At 40.6% G+C, this 24618-nt stretch overlaps 1 protein-coding gene across 2 annotated transcripts; it reads right to left on the reverse strand.

The window, feature by feature from the left end:
* Positions 1-1366: 1366 nt before the first annotated feature.
* GPLD1 (glycosylphosphatidylinositol specific phospholipase D1) lies at positions 1367-23889 on the reverse strand. Of its 2 annotated transcripts, none has more exons than XM_074146500.1 (25): positions 23793-23889; positions 20839-20894; positions 19780-19858; positions 17784-17881; positions 16451-16561; positions 16125-16173; positions 15570-15624; positions 14488-14595; positions 13755-13782; positions 13528-13667; positions 12484-12549; positions 12107-12227; positions 11443-11579; positions 10080-10266; positions 8945-9055; positions 7878-7952; positions 7318-7474; positions 5168-5309; positions 4499-4598; positions 4312-4405; positions 3558-3734; positions 3092-3249; positions 2803-2829; positions 2658-2708; positions 1367-1444 (listed from the first exon to the last, which is right to left on the reverse strand). In XM_074146500.1, the coding sequence occupies exons 1-25, from the start codon at positions 23887-23889 to the stop codon at positions 1367-1369; spliced, it is 2502 nt and encodes an 833-aa protein (XP_074002601.1). The 2 variants fall into 2 exon arrangements, with proteins under 2 accessions (XP_074002601.1, XP_074002600.1); XM_074146499.1 differs by having other exon boundaries at positions 12107-12230.
* Positions 23890-24618: the final 729 nt, after the last annotated feature.

The following is a 24618-nucleotide window of genomic DNA, read 5'->3' on the forward strand; positions in this document are numbered from 1 at the left end:
GAGAGTGATGAGGTCTCCCCTCAGCCTCCTCTTCCTCAAACTAAACAGTCCCAGCTCCTTCAACCGCTCTTCATATGATTTATTCTCCAGGCCCTTCACCAGCTTTGTTGCCCTCCTCTGTACCCGCTCCAGCACTCGATATCTCTCTTGTATTGAGGTGCCCAAAACTGGACACAATACTCCAGCTGTGGCCTCACCAGTGCTGAGTACAGGGGCACAATCACCTCCCTACTTCTGCTGGTCACACTGTTTCTAATACAAGCCAGGATGCCGTTACAGTTACATCTTTCATAAAGTTCAGATTTAAAACTTTTTTTTTAATAAGAAGTGTTCTACTCTTTGGCAAGTAAAGTCCCCAAAATAGGTGTCAGAACAAGTGAACCTAATGTTCACCTTGCCATTTTACTTGTTTTTAAAACAACCTCCCCGAGAGAGAGGATTCCTAAGGAGGTAAGTTGAGGTGTGTCACCTTGGAGTATGGCCTTTAGAATTTTGTGCTGTTCCACTGACTTACACTATTTAAAATAAAAATAATGATGTTTTACGTTTGCGAAGGAGGCAAGAGAGAGAAAATACGTATACATACGTGTCTACGGACTAGTGTTGGTAATAATAGCATCACATCTCGCTGCTCAAGTTGTTTAATAGATAATTGATGCACACTGTTAAATCTGCATCATAGAAAATCAGTGTTAATCAGTTGAAGACAGTACTGTTGACAATAAAAGCTGTTAACAAGCATTAAGTTACCATGGTCATGGAATTTTACATGAAAACACAAAGAAAGGGTGTCAGTTTCAGTGATGAGTGTGAAAGCAAAAGCCCTTTTGATTGGCATCCACTTTTCTGGGTGGCTTAGAGCTGCCCCTCCTGCATGCTTATTGTTTTGACAAGGAATTGTAAATTATGTGCTATTCTTTGCTGGTTTTGTTAAGAAAATACTCAAATCTGACTGGTAAAGAAGGTGACCCACTGAGCATTCTTTATACTGCCAAATATTACTACCAAAATCCAGCCTTCTGCTCCTTTCAGCCTCTAAAAGGTTTTCAGATCAGGTTGTTCTAGGTTCAGGGCTGCTGCTGCTCACGATGGAATTAATTTGTGCTTTTACATGACCGATGCAGCTTTGGTTGGTTTGTAAGTCAAACCACCATGAACTTGCATATTCCCCTTCACTTAAAAACTGAGCATCCCTCCCTTAACACTATCTAGGACCTTGTCTAGCTATCTGGGACACCTGTCTGTCAAAAGTTTGCTGTCATGTGGTCTGTTGGTTTGTATGGGTTGAGGAAAGTATCACAGATACTACAGAGATGATTGACTTAAAGACCAGCTGTGCCCCGGTCTTAAAGGCTACCGTGAACTTCTAGAGCGAGTAGACAAAAAGCCTTCCACCAAGTCGAGCTTTGGACGAACTTCTCTCTGCTGCCACTACAACTTCTTTCTGCAGAGATACAGAGCAAGGGTTAGCAAAATGCAGCTGCAAGTGCGTGGTTGCCTTAAGCTTCCCTAAGGGAAACCAGATTTTGTCCACACCATTAAAGTCCTACAGAAATGTGATGAGGAGAAATGAGAGCAACCCGCCTTATCAGAACTGCGGTTAACAAAACAATTTGGCAAACAGACATTATTTCATTTGGGGAACTGGAAGAAGCTGGAACCAGTCGAATAAATCTCTTGCCGATACCAATTGTTTCTCAGGGGTAAGATCCATACAGATGAAGCTGGAGTGTGGACTGGATTGGTGCCATAGCAAAGGCACACCAACGGCTTGGGGACCGGCTTGCGCTCACGCAGAAACCATCAGTGATGCCTGCGTTTCAAGAGTTGGATTATTGGATTATGTGCCCTGACCTACTTCAGAAGCATTGACATTTCCAGGTGTTTCTCCATTGCATGTGTTAACAGGAAGAAGTCAAACACCATTTGTTGAAGACCAGTTGCACACCTCCTGAGCCTCATACAGTTATGTCTGAATAAGCAGAACATTGGACTCCCCTCAGCTGACCAAGCACTAAGTAATAACCTTCAAGCTGAAAAAAAAAGGTTCCTCAGCACATCATACAAATATAGGGATTGACTTTCGGTAAAAAGAATGGGCGCCTGAGGGAAAGGGAGAGAAAGGGGTGCACAGACACATCCGGAATGACTCGGGTAAGAACTGGGCCTTTTTATGCTTGGAAATACTTGACGTATGAACAGCGCTCACCGCGAGCGCCAGCTGCGACAGCAAGCCTGTAAACATTACACAAGAGGGTTGGTTCAGTGTCTGCTTTACACCATGGCTGAGCATCCACTTTGCACACAGGTTGGCATGACCAGTAAAGCCAGCTGGCACCGACGCTCGATTTGCCATGCAACCTTTCAGCAAACTCCTTAGTAGTTTACATTTCAGGCCATTTTAAAGTGATCTCTTTCATTTCAGGTGTCAGGTGCCAAAATTTTGGCACTTCCATAGTTCATCCACCTATAAAATGGTTTTAATTACCAGTTTGGAGAGTGACTTAAATGAAAACTTAAGTGCTTTACATAGTTAATTAATTAAGACTTCTGCAAATAAGTAAAAAAGATATGAAATAGATATGTGAAGTGTTGGCTAGTATAGGCAAGTGAGGAAGAAAGATGTTACAAAGCAACTGACAACTGATTTTTCTCACCTTTCTTTCAGATTTCACAGTGATCACAGAACTCCCAAATCTTGATAGTTCCTGTAAAATAACATCACTTGTTATAATGCTGTTAGGTTTTTTTTAAAGTGGGACTTTTTAATTTCTCTCAGTAGTTTGTTTTCTGGTTACTTACCTCAGGAGAAATCAGCACATACTGTGCCTGAAGAAAAAAAACAAAAAGAGAAAAGTCAGTGGAGAGAACCATACTAGGAGAGTAGAAGACCAGTGCAATAATCCTGGCTCCTAAACAGCAAAGTAATTCAAGAACGAAGAGGAAGAGTCAAATCACACAGATTCAGAAACAGAAGTAAACCTTCTGTTTTCTGAAACCAAGTCAGAACACACTAGATAGTGGTACTGGATGTAATTAATTAGCTGTCATTATGATCTCATCTCCCGATTTCACTTCTATGCTTTCTTACCCAGTCCTCGGGACAGGGAGATATCCACGATTTGCAGTGGCCTGTCACATTCCCCGAGGATGCCTGCTTTCCGTTGTAAATGTAAACACGGCCAGCTGCCCCCCCAAACAGTACTGTGATATCGTTAGATCGCAGCGGGGATGTCACAATCATTTCATCTGCAAATATGACAAGGATGACGTAACACATCAGAAATGAAATAATGCTAGATCAAAACATGAGAGAGATGGCATTTACACACCTCTAGATGCCACAATTCCTATTAACTGTGACAGTTAAAACGTTTTCAATTTCTGAGTTGTTTGGGATTTTAGAGATGCCTCTCCACAAGGCATGGTGGAATACTGGTACAAGGTAACTGAGGAAGCAGACTGTGTTCAGCACTTGTATGAATATGTAGGTGACCAGTCTTTCTGTTGCCAAAACCAAACCATTTCACCTCTGATGTAGACTGATCAGGCTTTACCTAGTCCATCGTCATCCAGGTCGCTTAAGTATATATCTCCTCCAAAACGAGAAAACCTCCTGTCCCCGCTGAATGTGCTGAGCAAAGAAGGCTGGGTGCTGTTTGTCAGATCATATACCAGAGCCAGTCCCGCTTGGTGCAGCACCGAGGATATAAATGAAATCCTAGACAGGCTATCTGGGGGGAAAAAAAAGTAGGAACAAAAGTTAAGCATCAGACATAGGAACTCAGGTTTAATTCTTGCAATACACTGACAGCAGGAAATACTGGCATTGCGTAACATGGACAAAATTAATATAAATTATGAAACAAGATCAAATATGGCATTAAGACTAATTAGCATAGAAACAATCTCCTAGCAATAGTACCAGGGGAAAAATGAATTCAAGTTTAAGATAGAGTTCTACATTTTGACTTTCCTAATTCCTTACTGCTTACTGCCAGAGTAAGGACAAAATACAGTGATGTTTTAATTCCAAGAAATATGCAGCCTACTAAATCACTGCAAAGTAGTAACACTGCTAAGCTAATTTTAAGGTAGGAAAAAAAAACATTGAAGTTGAGGCATAGTAAAGAGGACTCTACATGTAAGGTGCTTATAGGTGTCCAGAGTGATTATATCTAATTATTTTTTCTTTAAATTACTTGGCAATGCAAAGGTCCCTTTTCTAACTTTTAACTTTGTATCCGTCCTCTGGTCATACAAGAACGCATATTCCCAAAGGAGAAATGGTTTTCAGTTCTCAGGACATACCTGCAGTAGGCGTACCCACCACCAAAACCGTCCTTGCGGTCCCGGCCACAGACATCACACCACTGGCCAGAGACAAACCCATTCTGCTCATCGCCTGTGAGATTTTTAAAACACTTTGGTCATTTCTACAGAACTTCACTTTACTTCATATTATTCATAAGGTCCCATACTACAGAAGGAGCCCTACCTTGTCTCCAGTTACTGCAAACCAGTGCTTTGTGCTTGGTGGGTTATACCCATACACCTTCCCAACGCTCTGTCTGGCATCCCGTGAGGAGGGACTGCAGCTTGAATTACAACGCAGAATATATTTATATGCAACAACGTATTTTTGTACATTCAGGATTGCTCCTCTTAAAATATTTTCCCCTTTTAGTTTGGAATAATAGTGGCTGCCAAAGTCTAGAAATCTATTTTAGTAGTTTCCATGCTTGTTCTAACTAGTTACACAACATTTAGGCCAGACTTGGCCTGTCTATCCACTTCTTTATCCCTCAATACATTTTTGTGTTTGGTTTGCTTTTAAAAAAGTAGTATTTCAAAGTAAGTGTTATCATCTAGGCTATTTTAGGCGTGCTTAGCTGTCAGCATTTTTGTGCCACCTCTCCCCCTCCCCAAGAAAACCCAAAAAATTCTTAAGTGTCTCTAAATAACAAAGACCCTCTATAGAGAGTCTAATGACCCCTCCTTCTTCATGAGGAAAGGTGAAGGCATAAAAATATGAATTTAATAAAAATATTCTAAGCAGGACAAAGGGGAAACTTCCTGAAGAGCTGGAATTCTAATCTCTTGCAAATCTTAAACGTTATAGAAGTAGGGGAGAATGGAGGAGAGAGCAAGCTCATGTACAACACACCCAGCACAACTCTTCCACGTAGGGCTACCAATCAGCAGTAAAGTTGTGTTCTCCAGCTGGCAGCTGTCAAGCGAAAATCCAAACCAAGCGTAGTTTTCCTCCCCCTTCACCATCCAGTTGGCATCCTGTACTGACAGAACTCCTGACAGACCAGAAAAATATGAATTAAGTCTGGGTGTAACCCCGGCATAGAAAAATCTGTTAGCAACCCTCCACTGATTCATCCTACGACAACAAGTTTCTATAAGCAAAGTTACACCATGGTCCATGATACGGCACCAGCTATTGCTATCGTTGGTTGCTCAGTCTGCAACTGCACTGCCTGGTGAAAGCCTTTATTCAGCACAGTCTCCTTCTAAACCCTTGCAATAGCCTACACGAAGTACATGAAAGCTACCAGTCAAGTCCGCCCTAAACTGGTGGCTCCTTCTCAGGGACAGGACAACGCTGAAACTGTTTATCAGAACTTGTAATTCTTTAAGGGTGGTGGGCGGGGAAAGCTTCCAATGATTCAAATAATTCTGGCTTTAATTCAAATAACTCATCCTGTGTTTTGGTTTTGCAAAAATGTCAGTCAGCAGTGTTTTGAAACCCATTTTCCTTGTGGTTTCTAATTTTACATTAAGTAGAATAAGCTACAAAAAATTAAGCGTTACTGGAAATCTTAATTACATCATTCTGACAAAGCTCTGAATACCTGTGTATCCCGCCCACCCCCTATTAACTTTATTTAGCTCCCTATGTGGCCTTTCCTCCCTCCTTCACAACAATCCTCATCACCTGTACTCATTAGCGGTATTCACTTGTAGCACTCCTCGTTACCCACTCGAAGGAGCATACAGAATGATGAAATTTCACCTTTTGAGATACATTTGCAAATTTTCAAGGAAGACCAGTGAGTCTGCCCTGGTATCACCAACATACAGTTGTATCCATTGCCTTAGCAAGGCTTTCAATACTGTCTCCCACAATGTTCCTGTATCCAAGCTGGGACATTGCAGTCTGGATGGGCGGACAACTAGATGGGACAATCCTGGCTGAGATGATCACCCTCCCAGGGCAGCAGTTAGTGGGTTATACTCTGAACGCCTGTGGCAAGCGGAGTGCCTTCAGGGAGCTATCTTCAGACTCATGCTGTTAAAGACTTTCGGAAATGATTTGGAGAAGGCAACAACATGCCCTTTCTCGAAGCTGGTGGATAGCAGGAGACTGTGGGACACTTGAGGACAGGTCTACCATTAAGAAGGACCCAGACAGGCTGGAGGAACAGGCTGACAGGGACCTCACAAAATTCAGCGGGGACCAACGCAAAGCCGTGCCCCTGGAAAAGGAGGTGCCCTGGCAGCGATACAGGCTGGAGAGCAGCCATGTGGAAAAGGCCTTGGAGATCCTGGTGGGCAGTGCTGAGCGCAAGGTTCCGACAGCAGAGACGGCCAACAACATCCCAGGCCATATAAGCAGAAGCGTGGCAAAGAGACTGAGAGAAGTGATTGTTCCCCCTTTACTCCTCCCTAGACCACACCTATAATACATTGTTCAGTTTTGGACCCCACAAAACAGTAAAGATGTTGATAAACTGCAGCAATTTTAGTAGAGGGTCTCCAAGATGGCTTGGGGCTGGAGCACTTGCACTGTGAGCAGAGACTGAGGGACCAGGACGTATTCAGCCTGGAAAAGAGAAGGTTTTGGGAGGACCTAGCAGAAGCCTGCCATTATAGGCAGGCTACCATTATAGGTACTATAATGGAGTTAACAAAGAGCCAGGCTTTTCCCAGTGTACTGGGGCACTCAATGTCTTCTGTGCCTCTGACTTCACTATGTTTGGTGGGAGGACAATAGACAATGAGCGTAAGACAAGAGAGGTTCATACTGGCTGTAACAAGACATTTTTTTCCCTATGAGGACAGCCAAGAGGTGGAACAGCTGCCCAGAGTTGGCTGTGCAATCTCTATTGTTGGAGGGGTTTAAGATCTGACTGGATAAAGTCCTGAGCAATCCAGTCTGACTTCATAGCTGTCCCCTTTTTGAGTAGGATACTGGACTAGACACCTCCTGAGATCCCTTCAAACCTGAATTATCCTATGATTAATTAGGAAGAAATGAATAGTCACATAAAATGTGGGAGGGTTAATTTACTCAACAAATATTACCTTGGTCACTCCTGTTGAAATAAGAGTAAAATGCAGCCACAAATCCTCTCTGCTGCCCACCGCCGGGTGCGTATGGAGAGCCCACAACCAGATCAGCATTTCCATCCCCGTCAACATCAGCTGCCAGGAGGGACCAACCAAGATTACAGTAGGAATACTGCAATAAACAGTCAGTTTAAGCCTGAAATGGAACTGAAACCACCAGTTCTGTAATAAAATAGAGCAATTTACTTCTAAAGAGCTAACTTTGGCTGCTTCTGATCAAATTACCCTCCTACTCCCTGACTTCAATTTTGTTTTCTTTGGCTTTTGAGGTTGGTTTTTTTTTGAGGGCTATGCATTTTTCTGTTCACCCTGCTGCCTGCCCTGAACTGGAGTACAAATGTCTTTCCCACATACAACTAACGCAGGCGAGCACCTCCTCGCACCATCCCCATCAGTCTAAATTCCCTTGCAACTAGAAGTTTGATTTTAACCTTCTTTTCTTTTAAGCCCATAAGCCCCTTTCCCTTTATCCCACCTCCAGCTTGCGTAGCCCTGTGTTAGCCCGATCGATATACCTGACAAGTGATGGTAACATTTGGTTGAGATGCCAAGCCTCTTCCCTCAGTGCCAAAATAGACATACACAGCACCCTAAACAGAATGAAAAGCAAATATAGCATGAGAGCACCTGCACGTCAGCACCAAGTATGAAATCCAAGACAACAGCACAAGGAGTGAAACAGTTCTGCAAGGGCTATTTATACAACTGCATTTTTCCGATCAGAGCCTTCTCATAATACTGTCTTTTCCACCCCAAACCTAAGAATACCCATGCTGTAATGGGTACTGTTATAACCAGGCAACAAACTGGAGAAGTACATTTTCATCACATGGTGGGTAAGAAGCAAGGACAGTATACTGTATATTTACACTCGTTCTGCACACATTCAGGTGGCTCAAATTTTGTTAATTATTATTCAATGCAATGGCACACAGTGCCAGGCACAACAGATGCATGCTGTTTTCCAAGCTAGCGGGTCTACATAAAAGCCTTTAAATTCCTATTTAGGCAGCTGAGTTAGTATGTGAAATTCTGAAGAGTTGTAAGCTTAATGGACGTGGTTTAAACCAAAACATTTCGCCTCTCAGTTTGCGTGGATTGAAAATACTCAGGAACCATTACATGGGCTTATCTTGTAAACTGCAAATCATTCAGCCTCTGTAACTTGATTATTTTAGCAAGTGTGGCTGTCAACTATCACATTTTAGATATCATCTGTTGGCCTGTAACAGCAGATGACAAGGCTCACTGATCCATGAGGTCCGTTCTAGACTCTCTGTTCCTAAATAAAAAGGGTAGACTCGTATTTCATGAATGGCCCCTTACATTTCCTGCACATCAGTCCGGCAAAGTTGCAATCTGATTTGGATTTGTAATGTGCAAAAAAGCCACTGAAAGAGAAGTACAGATAGCTGTCATTGCTCTAGTCAAAGTACCCACAAAGGTTATCAACATTTGTGTTTAAATTACAATGTCACCTTGAGCAACAACAGAAATTCTGTCTCGTTTCACTGTCCAAGAAAATACGTATCAATAAAAATGTTCTGTTTGGAGGGGAAAAAACCCCATGCGTGTGACTTACTTTGTAAGTAAGAAATTGCGATCCCACAGAAGGTGCTCCAACTGCCAGATCTGGCACTCCGTCCTCATTGAAGTCCAGGACTGCCAAGGCAGAACCAAATCTTCCTGAAGGCTAAAAGAAGAGGGATCGCTCTCATGAAAATAACAGACGTTTTCAAGACAAAACCATCAGAACCTAACGCACATTTGCAATCACAGCACAGGGAAGAATTGGTAACAGAGATGACAAAAATCCATCCCAACAATTCTGAAGATGTTTCTTAGCATCACTGTTCTCCCAAGTAATAACCGTCAGACTAATACACTAACTCAGAGTCAACTGTTCTGTTTGAGCAAGTGGAGGTGTTAAAATGTAAGATAACTGAACACAACGTAGTGCTGCTTTGCTATTTCTTCCTCTGAGCCTAGTGTACCATTGATGTTAAACTTAGGACCTTTCCCGTTAATAGCATTATAGGTGTGAACCACTGAAACACTCTGTAAGACGACAGCAGCTGTTACTCCACAGTTTATAAACACAGAAACAGATTAAAAGGAAATTTATCTCATCTCTCTCTATTCTCTTCTTTGTGAAAAGAGGTACTTTCTACAGAAGATCCTCTTTATTACTTATACGTATTTGTTCCTGCTTCTCAGTTACAAGCCAGTCCCCATCATCGTAGTCTTCTTGTTTTTTAAAATAACGTGTACTCTTAGTAAAGACAAACAATGGTTTTGTGAGAAGTCATCAATTAAGGAAAAAATGTAGCTTCAAAGGAATTGAAACTTATATTGAATTAATAATTTTAGATGAAAAAGGAAGAGAAAAATCACAGTATTTTCTTAAATGCAGGGACCCAAATGAGCTATACTGTGACTTACAGAGACACTACTTCAGTTTTATTCAAGGGCAAATTATGTTCTAATACCCACTTACCTGGCACAGCAATAAAAGTGAACCTACGGATCACCATTGCTTTAATTGTTCCTGTGACTCAAGGAATGGTTATTTTTCTTGAAAAGCATACGACACCCTTTTACCGGGAGAGGTATTTCAGGAATAATCCTCATACATATTAAAGATACTGTCCGTCAGTCAAAATTTACCACATTTTCAGGCAAAAAAATGTGACAAAATATCTGACTTGACACCTCACCTGATGGCCCTGCAGTACTTGGTCAGCTTTCCCATCTAGATCCGTGTCCTCTGGCGGCAAACCTGACTGGTTGCCATAGACCACATAGACCCGTCCTATCTGAATGCGGCCCAACATGCTGTACCCTGGGGCTCCAACCACCAGATCTTCATACCCATCCTGGTTTAGGTCAGCTGAGATCATTGCCCTGAACAGCAAAGGGAGTCAACAAAATCATAGCATTAGCTTCCAGGCTACCACAACATCAGCAGAAAATAAATACCATTGCTTCTTTCAGGTAAACCAAGATCAGTCTTTGCCCATCTATTTTTGTAAAAATCTACACAGCATTTTTCATATCATATATTTTAATTTTATTTTCTTGAATTAAATAAAAACAAAGCCTTAAAGATTCATCTTCCATTAATGCATCTGACATCCGTAAGAACTGCTTTTTACTTACTGGCACAAGGTACCTGAGAGCAATCAGAGCAAGGAGCATGAAAAAGTGCCGCTTGCATATGACACAGAATACAAAAGCTGAAATTAAGTGTCCTTTTAATTGAACCTCTGATATAATCAGATGGATTTAACAGTAGAAAAGCAAAGGGATCATACGCATCAGTAACGTTGAGAGTTTAGAGAGGGAATGTGGAGACAAAAGACCTAAGTGCTGTTAATTTGGCTGGCTCAAGAATTAAATCTTCAATTTTTGAGTCAGAAGAAATAAAGCAAGATGAGCAGCAATTAAATTTATTTTATTACTCTTCTCCTTTGCAGGTCAAGCTAGAACCTCTCTGGCAAGGAGAGAGAATATGTCTCTTCCTGTGTCCTGAATGTATCTTTGAACTCCCTATTCGTCTTGTAGTGTTTCCAAGAACACTCGGTAGGCACCATCAGTGCCCAATTCAGGACAGACAATTAATTCTGCACAAACATCAATCAATAACCAAAAAAGTGTAACAGTGTTCCTATACTGCTCAGCACTAGAGCTGATGTTGGTTGGCATTTTGGTTCCTTCCATTCTGAGCTTGATCACACACAGAGCATTGAGCTCCTTCACAACGGAGAGAATGTAAAAAAATAACAAGACAACCTTTCCAAAGAAAGAGGTTACCTCACTAGAATTCATATCTGAATGGAAATTTTGCTCTTGATACGGTTTTTTTCAGTACCAACACAGGGAGGCTTACGCTAACGTCTGAAAGAAAGGTCTTATGGATTTACTTGTTGTTCTGGCCAGAAAATATAAGCCAGATTTGCACCACTAACTGGTTTGGATTGTCACCTTAAAAGATTGTCCAAAGAATAAACATTAATATTTTGGTGGATATGCAAATTTTTCAGATATTAAGAGGAAGGTGGGAGAAAAAATATTACCAACCATCCAAGTCTAGCATAGGGTGAAGTCAGAAAATATGAAGCCGTTGGCTTGGAGATGTGCTGAGAAGATTTCTGATGTGTAGCTAACGCTCTCCAGACGTTGCTTGCAAAAGCACGGTTTATCAAGCGGAGGGAATTCTGAAAAATAATAAAGAGACACAAGAATGGCCGAAACTCTAGAACATTATGGAGCACCTCAAAAAACAAGTCATCAACAGTGGAAATCACCACATTGATCTAAGTGGACTCTGACTCAGGTCATAGGCACCACTTTAGAAAGAGACAAAAATCTGTCTGCTCTAAACGGAGCACTGCTAATTGTTCACTGCTACGCTTTGTTGGGACTGCTTAACCCCCAAAGATCACACGATCCTGTAAAATGTAAATACTAAAGTGTAAATACTAAAAATACATTTTGCCATTTTTGGCACTGCAAGATGTGTTCTAACTTTACTATACAATGAACAATATGCAAAAACTGAATATTTACGATGAACATATAAATATATAGATTAATAACGGTGCTGGAATCTCCAAGAAGTGAAGTCAGAGGCTTCTGTTAACATCCAGAGACCCTGCTCCATCACGCAGCATTTCAAACAGAAATTGGAACAATTTTATGCAGACCTTAATTTTACCTGACACATCTGTCACTTCTCACTTACCGTTGCCCAAGATTCTATGTTGAAGTGAACTCCTCTCTCTGTATAATTGATATTCTTTTCAAGTGTTTTTGTAAGCAAAGAAGTTGTATTCTTGGGACGTTCATGTTTCGATTGTTTGTTTCTGCTAAAATAAAGAAGACAGCAATAACAATTAATACAACTGAATTAATGACTTGAGTATTTTACGACAAAGCCAGTAGAAGCAAACATATTGCCTGCAATCAGGTGGTCATTTCTCCCATGTACAAATGGAGTTCTCAAGAGATACCAGGAAGGCTGGTTTCTCTTGAGATGTTTGCTTAGAGCAATACATACATTTGTGCTCCAAATAGCTGAGTTCCATATTTCTGTACGTGTACCTTCAGAGCTATACTTACGCAGAGTTGTCCTTGTGCTCCCTCGTGCAGTTTATAAACAGAGGGTTCTCAGGCAGGAAGCAGCCACTAAAGAAATATGCAGAACGCATTTGAAAGATTTTCCCGCAATGGAAGTGAAACTAAAAATAAAACTTTTATCCTCAGTGATATCCTCTGTTAGAAGTCATCACTTTTCTCAAGAAACCCTGTTTATTCAAAATCAGAGCATGATTATAACCCTTAGAAACCCCTTTGATATTTATTCTAATGGCCTTGATTAGGTTCTATATGAATCTCACATGTCTTTATGTAACTCTTCAAGGAAATTTACTGTCACATGTTCTGCTAATTCTGTTAATCTAAAGCACTTCTAATGAAAGTGCCATTCTGGAACAAAACCCACGAGAGATTATGCCATATTGTATTTAAAACATCATTTCCCAAAATAGCTGCAGTAATATTTTCCATGTAAATGGATCAATTAATTGCCACTGCTGGTGTTATAAAGTTATTTACAGTAAGATTACATTTGTAACAGACCAGTACAAGGCTAGAACTTCTATAAAAATATATTATTCTGAGTACAAGCCTGAGTTTCCAACACTATATATCCTTACTCTTTCTAATCCCATTTGCCTTAAGTGTCTGAAGGCAACACCTGGCCTCCCCTAGGAAGGGACATCTTTGCTGGCTGAAGACAGCAGTCAGAAGGTGCAGCCACTGCTCAGACTGCCAGGCCAGGCAGAACCTCAGGACACGGCTATATGAAATTTAAGCAGGCCCTTGAGTATATCTCAAAGAATACCCCAAATTTTCCCTGTTGAGTATCAGCTGGACATGCCAGAGCCTTCCCTGGGAAGAGGAATGTGAACATATAACACATGCAAACTCAAGGCCTGTGTAATCCTGGGCACTCGGGTAGAAGACAGCCACAGAAATCCCTCTGTGTGAGCGAGGATTTAAAGGTCAGCACCTCTTCTAGGAAAGAACCTGCCTTCAGAAGAACAATTAAATGGGTGTCAGAACTTGACTGCTGCATTTCATATTGCAGGAAACACTCTATACCTGGTTCCATTCTCTAGCATGTGGCTTGTCAGCTCAAAAATATTGTTTGTCCAGAATGCCATGTCATCCACTCCTCCAAGGAAATACTCATGGAACTTCTCCACCAGAAATGGAGATTTACTGGCGTACGTTGGAAAAAGCTAAGAGACAAGCAACATACTTTGTAAGATGGATTACACTGTCTTCCCGCTATATGTTAATTTTTATAAAGAAAACAGAAAACAAACCTTGGCAACAGCAAGCCTTTCTCCATGCCTGAAAAAAAAATAACCCTCAGAAATAAATTTGCTTCATTAAATAATATTTAATTATTTAAGCAGTTCTTTTCAAGGTTTATGTATGGTAAATACTATGCAACTCATTACATTTCCTTGCTGGTTGTTAATATGTTTCTTAAAGCTGTAATGTGAGAAGTAATGATATTAACTTTATGGCTGCCCTTATTTTGGAGTGATACACAGTGTTTATAAATGCTGTGTGACTACTGGTAATTACCTGAAATAAAGGATACAGCTAGGTTGCTTAAGATATTCAAAGGCAGACATTGCCAAATATCAAAAGTTCCTTTCGAATTATTCTTGGACTTGAAAGGATATACATAAAGTGTAGGTAAGCGACCTATTTAGGTATGTACACTACCCCTTCGGTACATGAAAATTACATTGCTAACGTGCTACAATGCAACGATATTTGAAGGCACAGCTGTTATCAAATAAATAGACATTAATGCATTAAACAGCCAAGATGCTGAATCTGTGGTGTAATGATGAATTTAACAGTCATTAAGCAGTCCAAATTTGTATTCTAGTCATTAAAAAAATTCAGATGTTTTATGATTTGGGGCTCTAGTAGGGAATCTATATTGCTAGCCTCGATGTATAAGGCATTTCAAATAGGATTATAATAATTTTCCTACATATATTTCTCTTATGAAAACCCAGACAAAGCTATTCAACTTACAGTTCAAGAAACAGCAGGTAAGTACAGTCAGTAATTGTGCTTTCAGTTATGACCTCTCTTCCATAAAACTCCTTATAGATAGCTGCTAGGTCTTTTACAGGTACATACCTAAAAATAAGACAAAGGTATTATAAGAAGAGATTTTCCACATTACCTGATAAAAGATTACAGTTTCTGTGATAACAATAGCCTGCTTTAAAATATTCTAAATTTCAAAAGACTACAGAAGGTCATGAAGATTTACAGATGCCAGAAAGACCAGGACTGCAGGTGCAGTTACTCTCTGCACAACACTCTCCTCGTGTTTAGGTTCAAGGTCAGAAACCTGTAGAACCATTCCCCTGTGGCTTCTGCTGGTAGAACTTCCACACTTCCCACACTGCTTCCCTGCCTTGGTGATCACATAAACTTGGAGGATGTCCTCCAACTCTCTGCTGTGCCAAATCTACTCCTAGCCAAACAGACATTTCCCACAGCTGTGTCCAAGTTTTATTAATCAACTGTGCCTTCTACACCTAGATGAACTACATCCTACCTAAAAAAACACGACTCAAACGACCTACTTCATCAGCAGAAAAAAAGGCATGTGAGTTTTTTATTTCAGTCAAAAACTGTGAGAAAAAAAACTGTTTATCTAAAACTGCTGCTTCTTTATATGCTTTTAAAACCTGCCTGAATTCCACAACATCTATAACCATAACATCCTCAATTTCCAATACTTTAAATGGAAATCTAAATGAGATTTATTTAACTGAGTTATTTAACTAATTGCTAGGACATTCCAGCAAATCTTTTTCACTGATTATATTATATATAACTACTCATGATTCCCTTCAGAGATAAATAATTTAAATCTTTCTTGCTGTGTTCCTACATGTAAAATTCTTTTTTCTTTTGTCCTTCCAGTTTGTCATGTCAGGGAACAGTAAATATGCATATAAGGAATGCCAAACTCAGAAAAATTCCAATAGCTGCAAGGGTTTCTTTTGAAAGAAAGATAAAGGATAGTATTTTGTTAAAACACAGTGTGTATGCAGAGTAAGCAGAAATAATTATTAAAGAAGGTAACCTCATTATCTTACCAATTTGATGCCAGATAACTGAAGTCCAGCTCAAACTGACTCACTACATCTCCTCCTGCAGATGGAAGAATGAAAAAAACCCACAAAGCCCAACAAACCAAACCCGTTAAGTATTTATCATAGATAACAGGACGGATGAAGCCATGTATGCCTATGTTATCTACGTTTAATACAGTAGATCCTCCAGCTATATATTTAGAATACATAAATGGTTCACCTGAAAGCATGCTGAGTATTTTATACTTCCAGAGAATAAGAATAGTGTAAAGTTTAAAAACACAGTAGTGACTCCCTTTAAATTTTACTGACCTTCAGCCCGTGTTTTGTTTTTAATACAAATGTCCATATGCCCTACCACATCTCCTGAAACACGGAGCATGAGTACAGGTATAGAAAGGCTTTGCAAACTATGGGGGAGGGTGAGAATACAGTGTCCTCATGACTCATTCTTGGCTCCTGCATTGCACAGGGTAAGAGCCAGAATCACCCGTGTGGTTTTGAAGGGGACTAGTTATTCCAAAGGAAGGATCTACAATCAGCAAATAGAAGCATTACCAAAATCGCCAACATTGTGAGCTTCTGAGTATGAACCATGAAAATCAATCTGCAGAAAGAGGAAAAAAAAGAGAACCGTCCATTTATTTTACTCAGCCTTCCATACAAACACAGGAGCAGAAACAAATTGTCCAAGCAGCACTGAAGTTTACAGGTCCCAAACCTGACCACCTTCATTCTTATGGAAGTTGTGACATTACATCTCTTTGAAGATCTTCCTGAAACAGGGCTCCAGCTTTTCTCTTCCCTCCCCACCAGAGTTCAAAGCTAAGCTATCAATTCCAATAAACCCAGTAAAGTCAATAAACAAAATAATACAGGCTTACTTCTCCCATGGCCTTTAGAAATCCTTGGTCGATGCCCAGGCTATGCCAGCTAACATCTGCCACCATATGTGAAGCAATTCCAAACAGGAAAGCCACCAGCTTCTCTGTAGCCTACACAACAACAATCCACTTGTAACATCAGTAATTTTACTCCTGTCTTTAAGAAGAAAGCATTTTACATACATGCATTATACAAGGATATAGGTTAGAAACTCTTACAATCCAAGAACTTAGCGTGACAAAGTGTTGGCCGTTTATTCCTTCATGCTGAAGTCACTTTTTGTGACTCGAGAAGCTTTAAGCACTTTGGACAGTCCAAGGCCAAAAAATTATGTGGTTGACATCAGGACAACTTGTGTACTCCAAGTCAGATGTGTACTCCAAGTCAGATGTGTACTAAGGTTTTTTTCTGGACTGGGGACAAACACTTCCACTGCCAATGAGTGGACCACCTCTGTCACCACGGGGGTTGTGCAGGCACACACAGGAGAGAAAGACCTTTCTGTGCAAGTGCTGTTCACTGTAAAAGTACCTGATCAAAGACCAGTTATGAAATCACTCATCTTACTCTTTCAAGCAGAAAAGTTATCTGGAATAAATTTATCAGCAACAGAAATTTCGTTTCTCCAGAAAAGATTTCCCTGCATTGAAGCATTGTAAGTTCCACAGGTCTTCTAAAAATCTGTAATTGAATCGTAGTTTTTGATTTATTTATACTTCCTGAGGGTTAATAGTTCACAAGAACTGCATTACCAATGGCCAGTCAAAAGGCAGGCAGACTTGTTTAGGTTCTAAAGAGTGTATGCTCTCAAACGCTCTTCCACCTGTATGATTCTCCCGAGCAGGGAGAGAACGGCAAATTCTCCAGTAAGGAAAAGAAAACAGTATTACTCTTAAAATTATTCTGACTTTTGATAACTTGTATTTCTTCTGCTCCTATGCAGTTCATATACCATAAACAAGAGCAAATCAGGACTGAGTCCAAGATTTCACAAGTGAGAATTTTAAAAGATGTCTGGTTTTCAAATGGCAAACACTTAACCAGATCTGACAATAATGCAAGACCACCGATCACATGTCAAAGTTTGGACCTATGAAATGTATCACAAGCACCAGACCACACTGGACAGAACTGACAGACTTTGTATGGAAGCTGTAACTTTTTTGTCTGGTAAAGAGGAAAACAGGATTTTGAATTTTCCTACATCAGCAGAGACTTTAATTTAAAAACATGTATTTTTTTCTACATTTCCCAAAGGATGAAATTGCAACAACAAGTGAAGGTGAAGGGAACAGTAGGATGCAAAGTCAAAAGTTAATGAAATTCTCTTACCTCTTCCCAAGGCTGAGGATAATTCCTTCTGATGTAGTCAATACTTGCACTGAGAAATGGCGACCAGTGAGTGTCCTCAGACACATCATGGAATATTCCTATTGTAATGAAATCATATCAATATTTGATTTATTCTTTGGGGAAGAAAAAAAAAAAAAGAAAAAAAAAAAAAAAAAAGGTTTTCTCCATGAAAAAAACCACAGACTTTTGTTCAATTTCATATTGTACAGACAATAAATTTTTCAATCCACTTATATGAGGAGCCAAATGAGATGTATTTTTATACAATTTATACTGTCAAAAGAGATACTAGATTTACCTTCTATGATTTTGATTTGAAGCACCTGAAAATTTTGTGCCTGCTCCCTTTCTCTGTGCCTGTGAGTAGGTACAGTACAATGAAAAACTGCCTCCCAAGTGGAGAGGATTAAGGAGAGCTGACAGAGAAGCTGTTGACTAAATGAATGCACCAAATTGTGTGGCAGAAAAGCTGACGGGCATGGCAGCCAACTCAAAATATCATGCTTTGGGACAGGTATCAGCTTCCACAGGGTGAAGGAGGGCTGTGTCGTCATCATCATCATCATCATCATTTCCAATAGAATGGCAAACTTGCCAAGATACTGTCAGTGTAGGAGATGAAAAAGGGTGGAGGAAAGCAGAAAAAATTGGGTTTTCCTTTGAAGTATCAATTATTACTCTCACTTGGATTTATGCAGAAGAGATTACAGAATCACAGAATGATATGGGGTTGGAAGGGACCTCTGGAGATCATCTAGTCTAACCCACCTGCCAAAGCAGGTTCACCTAGAGCAAGTTGCACAGGAACGTGTCCAGGCGGGTTTTGAACGTCTCCAGAGACGGAGACTCCACCACCTCTCTGGGCAGCCTGTTCCAGGGCTCTGACACCCTCAAAGTAAAGAAGTTCCTCCTCGTGTTTAGATGGAACTTCTAATGTTCAAGTTTGTGTCCGTTACCTCTTGTCCTGTCACTGGGCACCACTGAGAAAAGACTGGCCCCATCCTCTTGACACCCACCCTTTAAGTATTTATAGGCATTGATCACATCCCCCCTCAGTCTTCTCTTCTCCAAACTAAAAAGACCCAAGACCCTCAGCCTTTCCCCGTAAGAGAGATGTTATAGGCCCCTAATCATCTTTGTAGTCCCCTGTTGTACCCTCTCCAGCAGTTCCCTGTCCTTCTTGAACTGGGGAGCCCAGACCTGGCCAGATTATGTAGGCTCTAACATTGACCTTGCCAAAAAATTTCTGTGTACCTACATAAAGCCAAGGGCAAAGTGATGCTGATGTGACAAGACCAAGCACCACAACATTAAATCCTCTAAGGGGTGGAAAGGTAGGCAGGAGACAGATGTTTGGATTGTCAATACACTTGGAGGAAGTGTATTGTGTTTATTCACACAGAACTCTGGAACTGCAGATTAAGGTATATTAAATGCTGAAACCAAGAGAGCAGACCTTGTGGGTGATTGAGTCACCTCTCGGTCTCTTGACATTTTACAGTGCAGCTGAACTAGGTAACGTAAGGATGGGATTTGCTAGACCAAAATTACACATTCACAGATTAGACTTCTACATCTGTTTGTCTCCTGCCTGGAAAGGCAGTCGAGATGGCTTTGCTCTTGATCTAGAGGCACACTGTTAAAACAGCTCAGATCTGCAGAGGTACCTGTTTCTTCCACATTCACTAAAGAGAATGCTGACAAGTGGGCCAACCATAAAACACGGCAAGAGAGACCCCCAACTTCAGTGAAGGAAAGCTACTTTCTTAAAACATTTTCAAATGTATTATTTTCTTACAAAATTCTGCAAAAAGGCTCAAAATATTTTAAAAAATGGTGGATCTTTTTACAAGAAGGTACCTTTGGCCATACCCATATTCTTACAACATAACTATTTTCAACCCTACTAAATTCTATAGGATTTTCACCTAAGAATGCAGTTGTTACAATAGTAGACATATATAGCTTGTCTTACCACTTTTGCAGATTGAAGGATAAAAGGCATCAGGATAAATGCTCCCAGCCTGAAATGCATCTTGGTGATTTAGCAATAACTGGAAAAGAATGGGGAAAAATGAATCAGAATGCTATCACACAGCACGAAAACACAGTTTACTGCCAATATCGAAGATAAAATTTAAATATCCAGCAAGATTCAATTATTTTCTTGGTAAATTACGTTATCTCAGTGTTGTCGTCATCCCCCATCATTCCATTCCCCTTGCCCCCCTTGCCCAAATCCTTGTAAGTGAAACTAAACTACTCAGTATATACGGTAAATTGAAAGGTCCTTTAGGAAAGTATTTGTATGATCTAACTTAGGTGCTGGTGAAGTCACCTTCTGAAGGTGCCCTTCTCCTCTTGGACTAAACTTGAAGCCTGGGCTGCTGACTTCCATCCTCTGAATCACAGCATGGCTGTCTACAGCAGAAAATGTGAATACTTCCCTTGAGTGATCTCCTACCGTGATCGAAGATCAAGTTATATAAAATGGTCTTCTTTTACATTGTCCTAAAGGATATTAAAATGTTTTAAACACAAAAAACACACGTATGTGTTTTGTTTCTGCGTTTATGAAAACCGTCCACATGCTTACAGTGGTCTGCTGCTCTGCTCTTCCTTTTCCATGAAAGAAAAAACTATTTGCACCAATCAGAAATCAGTTAAATGATACATGTGGTGGACTAAATTCAAAACCTTGCTGTCAGTTTGCTGTCCTTGTGTTTATTAGATCTCCTTTCTGAAAGTTCTTTACTGATTCTCCTAATACAAGTACTCACAGAGGGTATGACTTAAGAAGATGGGAAAACAAGCGGGAAACCACACACAATATTATACACATTATTAAAATTGCTACATATTTGTAACAGTATTCAGAAGGAGTCAAATGATTTTCAACAAGAAAAGGGAAAAATACAGACTAGGCACAATATTTACACATGCATTACTGAGAATAAAGAAAAAAGGCAAGAAGACAGACAGAAAAACATTCAGAAGAAAGGTGTACAAAATTAAGTGATAATATGCTTCCTACCTGTCTATAATTAACATTCCCTTCACGCTTAATGAAAAATTCCAGAGCTCTATGTGCTGAAAAACAACATATTGAAGTATTGATTTACAGGTACTGTGGCCAGGCCCGTGTTTCGTTAGAAGCATTATCAAAAGCAGAATACACCGTGTTGTCTCACCTAAGCCAAGTGGCACAGGTGCATGAAACATGATTTCTCAAAAAAATCCTCCACCCGTGAGAGGGTGTGTTTCCTCACCTAGGGAGCTAATAAGGAAATGCGGTTTCTGTGGCACATCTGGGCACTGAGGTCTCCTCAGTCTCTCTCTGAGCCCCAGCTCCCGACCTCGACCAACAAAGCTGGAGTTCCTTTTCAGGAATTCCCCAAGTCCAGAACCGAGCTACAGCAGTGAACTGACACCATCCCAGCCAGCACATAACAAGTACTGATCATAAAGTTCTAGCTGTAAAGGACCCACACAAATTGTATTTTAAATTTCACTGCTACCCTTATCATTGAAAAAGGTACCTCAGGAACCAACGCGGATGTTTAACAGTTTGACTAATTTTTAACACGTATGAAAACCAACAAAAATCTGAAGTTAGCAAGGTAAATACTACTATTTATTCACTGAATAGGCAGACATTCTTACTGCCAAAATATTTATTGTGCAAGCATAACAAGAGAATGAAACAAACCGACATCACTTTTCTTTAATGAAGTTTCCTTCTAACTAATGTTAGATCCCAGAGATGATCTATTAACACTATTCTAAAAATACTCCATGTTGCCTCTAAGATTATTCAGTTGAAATTGTCTGCATGGGTTATTTATTGTCTTACCTTCCCACACGATGTTTTACTCCTTGCTTAAAGCTAGTTACAAAGTAAAACTAATCGAGATAACCCAGAATATGCTGAATTTAATTTGATCCATACCAAATAAATCACATCACAAAAAAACCCACTTTACTCTCATTCTGGAATAAGATCAAGACAAAACTGTGTGGGTTTGAATCATCTTTCACTTTGAATTTTACCCACTGGTCTAAGCTATCCTACACAAATACGTTAAGATACCTTAAGAATCAATCTTGCACCAAAACAAGAGTAACGTAAAAATAATAATTAAAAAAAAGTCTATCATTTTGAGGCTCAGCCGTTTCAAGACACATCTCCCCTTGCAGCATGGGAGAGCCTCAGTTTAGCAGTTTGCTTTTTCTGCCTCTCCCTCTCCCAACTTCTCTCATTATTCCTGTGGGACCAGGTCCTACAAGTTCACCTTTACAACGAGTTTCGTGATGGATCCCCACCGTTCCACAGAGCCCCTGCGGGTCTGACGGCAGCTCCCGAGGGGAAAAGAGCCTCCCCACTCAGACCTGCCTCCAGCAAGGAGGCCGTGGCAATGTAGGACACTGCACAGCTCTGCCAAGCACACTGAACATGATCAACATTTTGAACAGGCAGAGCTTTTCACCTTTTCAAAAGTACTTTCAGAATTCTGTCCAGGAGAGACTTTGGTGCTGCTTTTGAGTAGGAGGAGTTTCATTCTACAGGTTGTTGTTGTTTTGTTTTGTTTTTTTTTTGTTGTTGTTGTTGTTTGTTTGTTTGGTTTTTGTCCTGGAATACTCAGTATTTGGATTTGGCAATAACTTTCAGTATCTTATCATCATGGACTTTTATTTGCACATTCATAAAAGCATTGATTTTAGCAGCATCAGAGCTGACCCCAGTATAATGTCACTCTCAGACAAATGGACAAAATTTGTTGTAAACGATGACCCAACAGTTCAGGGTACACATTACTGCTCAGACAACCAAGATCTTTAAATTATACAGATGCAGGTTTTCTGCAATATGCTTCCTTGATTAGAAAAAAAAAATGCTGTTTTGGGACAGATCCGTAAACACTTGTTTCTCTTTGTAAATTTCTTGCAAATACACTCTGTTCTGCCAAATCACTTATTTCACGTTTTCAGAAGTTCATATTCGGTAATTAGAGCCCCGAGCCTGCAAAGATGTATGCACTTGCCTAACCTCAGCCAGAGTGATTTCTCCTACCAATTACTATGGGTTTTTTAAAGTATCGTTAGGAAAAGAGAACGGTTGCAGGACGCTGACCAAGGGTACAACACCAAGGGAACATACTCTCAGTCTCAAAGGAACACCATGAATCATCTCAGTACTTAAAGTCTGGGAAGATGACCTGAACAGAGACAACATCTGAGAAATGGATTTAGAATCAAAAACAGAAGAACAAACAATTAAAAGTGCCCATTTTTTATGAGTAAACATTTCAGAATAACCTCATGCTACTCCTGAGCATTCTTGCAGGAACTACAGCAGAAACCAGATTTTAAAAATAACACATGCAAACAAGACATTCAAAACAGAAATATTTCCCCACTTTGACGTTCACTCAGTTCTCTCCTTCATTCTCTACAAATCTAGGCTGTTCAGGCTACAGAAAGCAACCTACCTAGAGACACAGAACAAAACTGTCATTATGTTAGCGGTAGATACCAACATATTACAGCATTTTATCTATTTTATGCGGGTATGGGAAAGTTAATACACGGCGATTTGAAAACAGAGCTGCCGCAAATGACCTGTGTGATCCTCTAGTTTAAATATAACAATCCCATGAATTGCGTATTCCTCTTCTTTCTCCAAACCAAACCCTGTCTGCCTAAGACTCACAGACACAAACACTCTGGTTACATAATGCCTGTGTTTTAGAAGACGGAAAAATACGCAACCAAATTGATTCAAGCATTTTGCTTATAAAAACAGTAAAGTCTCAAACTCCAAAACCAAACTACTCATCTGTCCTATGTGTTTTTCACATTTTTAAAAATTATATAGAATGCTCATTGCTTTAACGTTATTTCCTCCCTTTGCTTTCCAGCCGAATCTGAACTTAATTCTCTTGCCAAGCAACTCGAAAGATACAAAAATTCATTCTGAATATGTCTTACCTATTTCAACATGCGTTGAAATTCCACTTGGGATACATCTTTGGCAGAAGTGGTACAGTATAACCACCAAAGCACACCAAATCTTCAAACCAGCCATGATGCCGGCTGGAACTCTGATTTTCGGAAGCCTGGAGCAGTAGCACTGTGACCTTTGAAATGTAGGTTACGGAGCATGCCTTTTCTTTCAGACATATCGCTGACACAGCAAGTAAACAAAGGGCAGCCCTCCCACAGCTCGTCCCGCTCATGGTGCAGTCGCCTTACAACAGCGACGTCAGATTTCACAAAAACGAAAAGTCAATTGCCAAAGCAGCTTTTTTAAAATACCACAAGCTTCCGAGTAGTACGCAATACAAATTCATAGGTTTTGGTGAGCTGATAGGGCATCGCACACATGTGTTCGGGTCTTATGAGCCAGACTGAAAGCCCAATGGATATACGGGGGGAAATTAGGAGTACTCCTGGCACACATATTGCTATGAACTTCTCTCTGAGCCGGCTGCGGCTCCCAGCCATCCTCCATCTAACCCTGGCCTGGCCACCATGCCAGTCCACTGCCCAGCTTGCGTGTACGGCCACGCTGGTCCCCAGCGAGATGGTGGCACTGGGCAGGGGTTTTGCACCTGGCCGTGGGACCCAGTAACCACAGGTGAGGACCTACTGGCCCAGTGTCACCGCAGCCTCCAGCGGGCCGGTGCTCCTGCAGCCAAGCCATCGGGCACAAGTCCCACCTCTCCCTCCGGTGGCGGGTCTGGATGGGGCTGGGGAAAGGGGGCTCCGGGAAGCCAAAGCCCACCCCTCCCAATATGCTCCCACCCCTGTAAGA

The sequence above is a fragment of the Numenius arquata genome, chromosome 4, assembly GCF_964106895.1.
Source record: "Numenius arquata chromosome 4, bNumArq3.hap1.1, whole genome shotgun sequence".
NCBI classification, from domain to species: domain Eukaryota; kingdom Metazoa; phylum Chordata; class Aves; order Charadriiformes; family Scolopacidae; genus Numenius; species Numenius arquata.

Coding starts and splice junctions, on each gene's coding strand:
- GPLD1 (XM_074146499.1), bottom strand. CDS start 23,889: ATGGCTGGTTTGAAGATTTGGTGTGCTTTGGTGGTTATACTGTACCAC. Junction 13,668..13,754: donor AAAGGCTTGCTGTTGCCAAG/GTTTGTTTTCTG, acceptor CTTGTCTCTTAG/CTTTTTCCAACGTACGCCAG. Junction 4,406..4,498: donor TTGCAGTAACTGGAGACAAG/GTAGGGCTCCTT, acceptor AAAATCTCACAG/GCGATGAGCAGAATGGGTTT.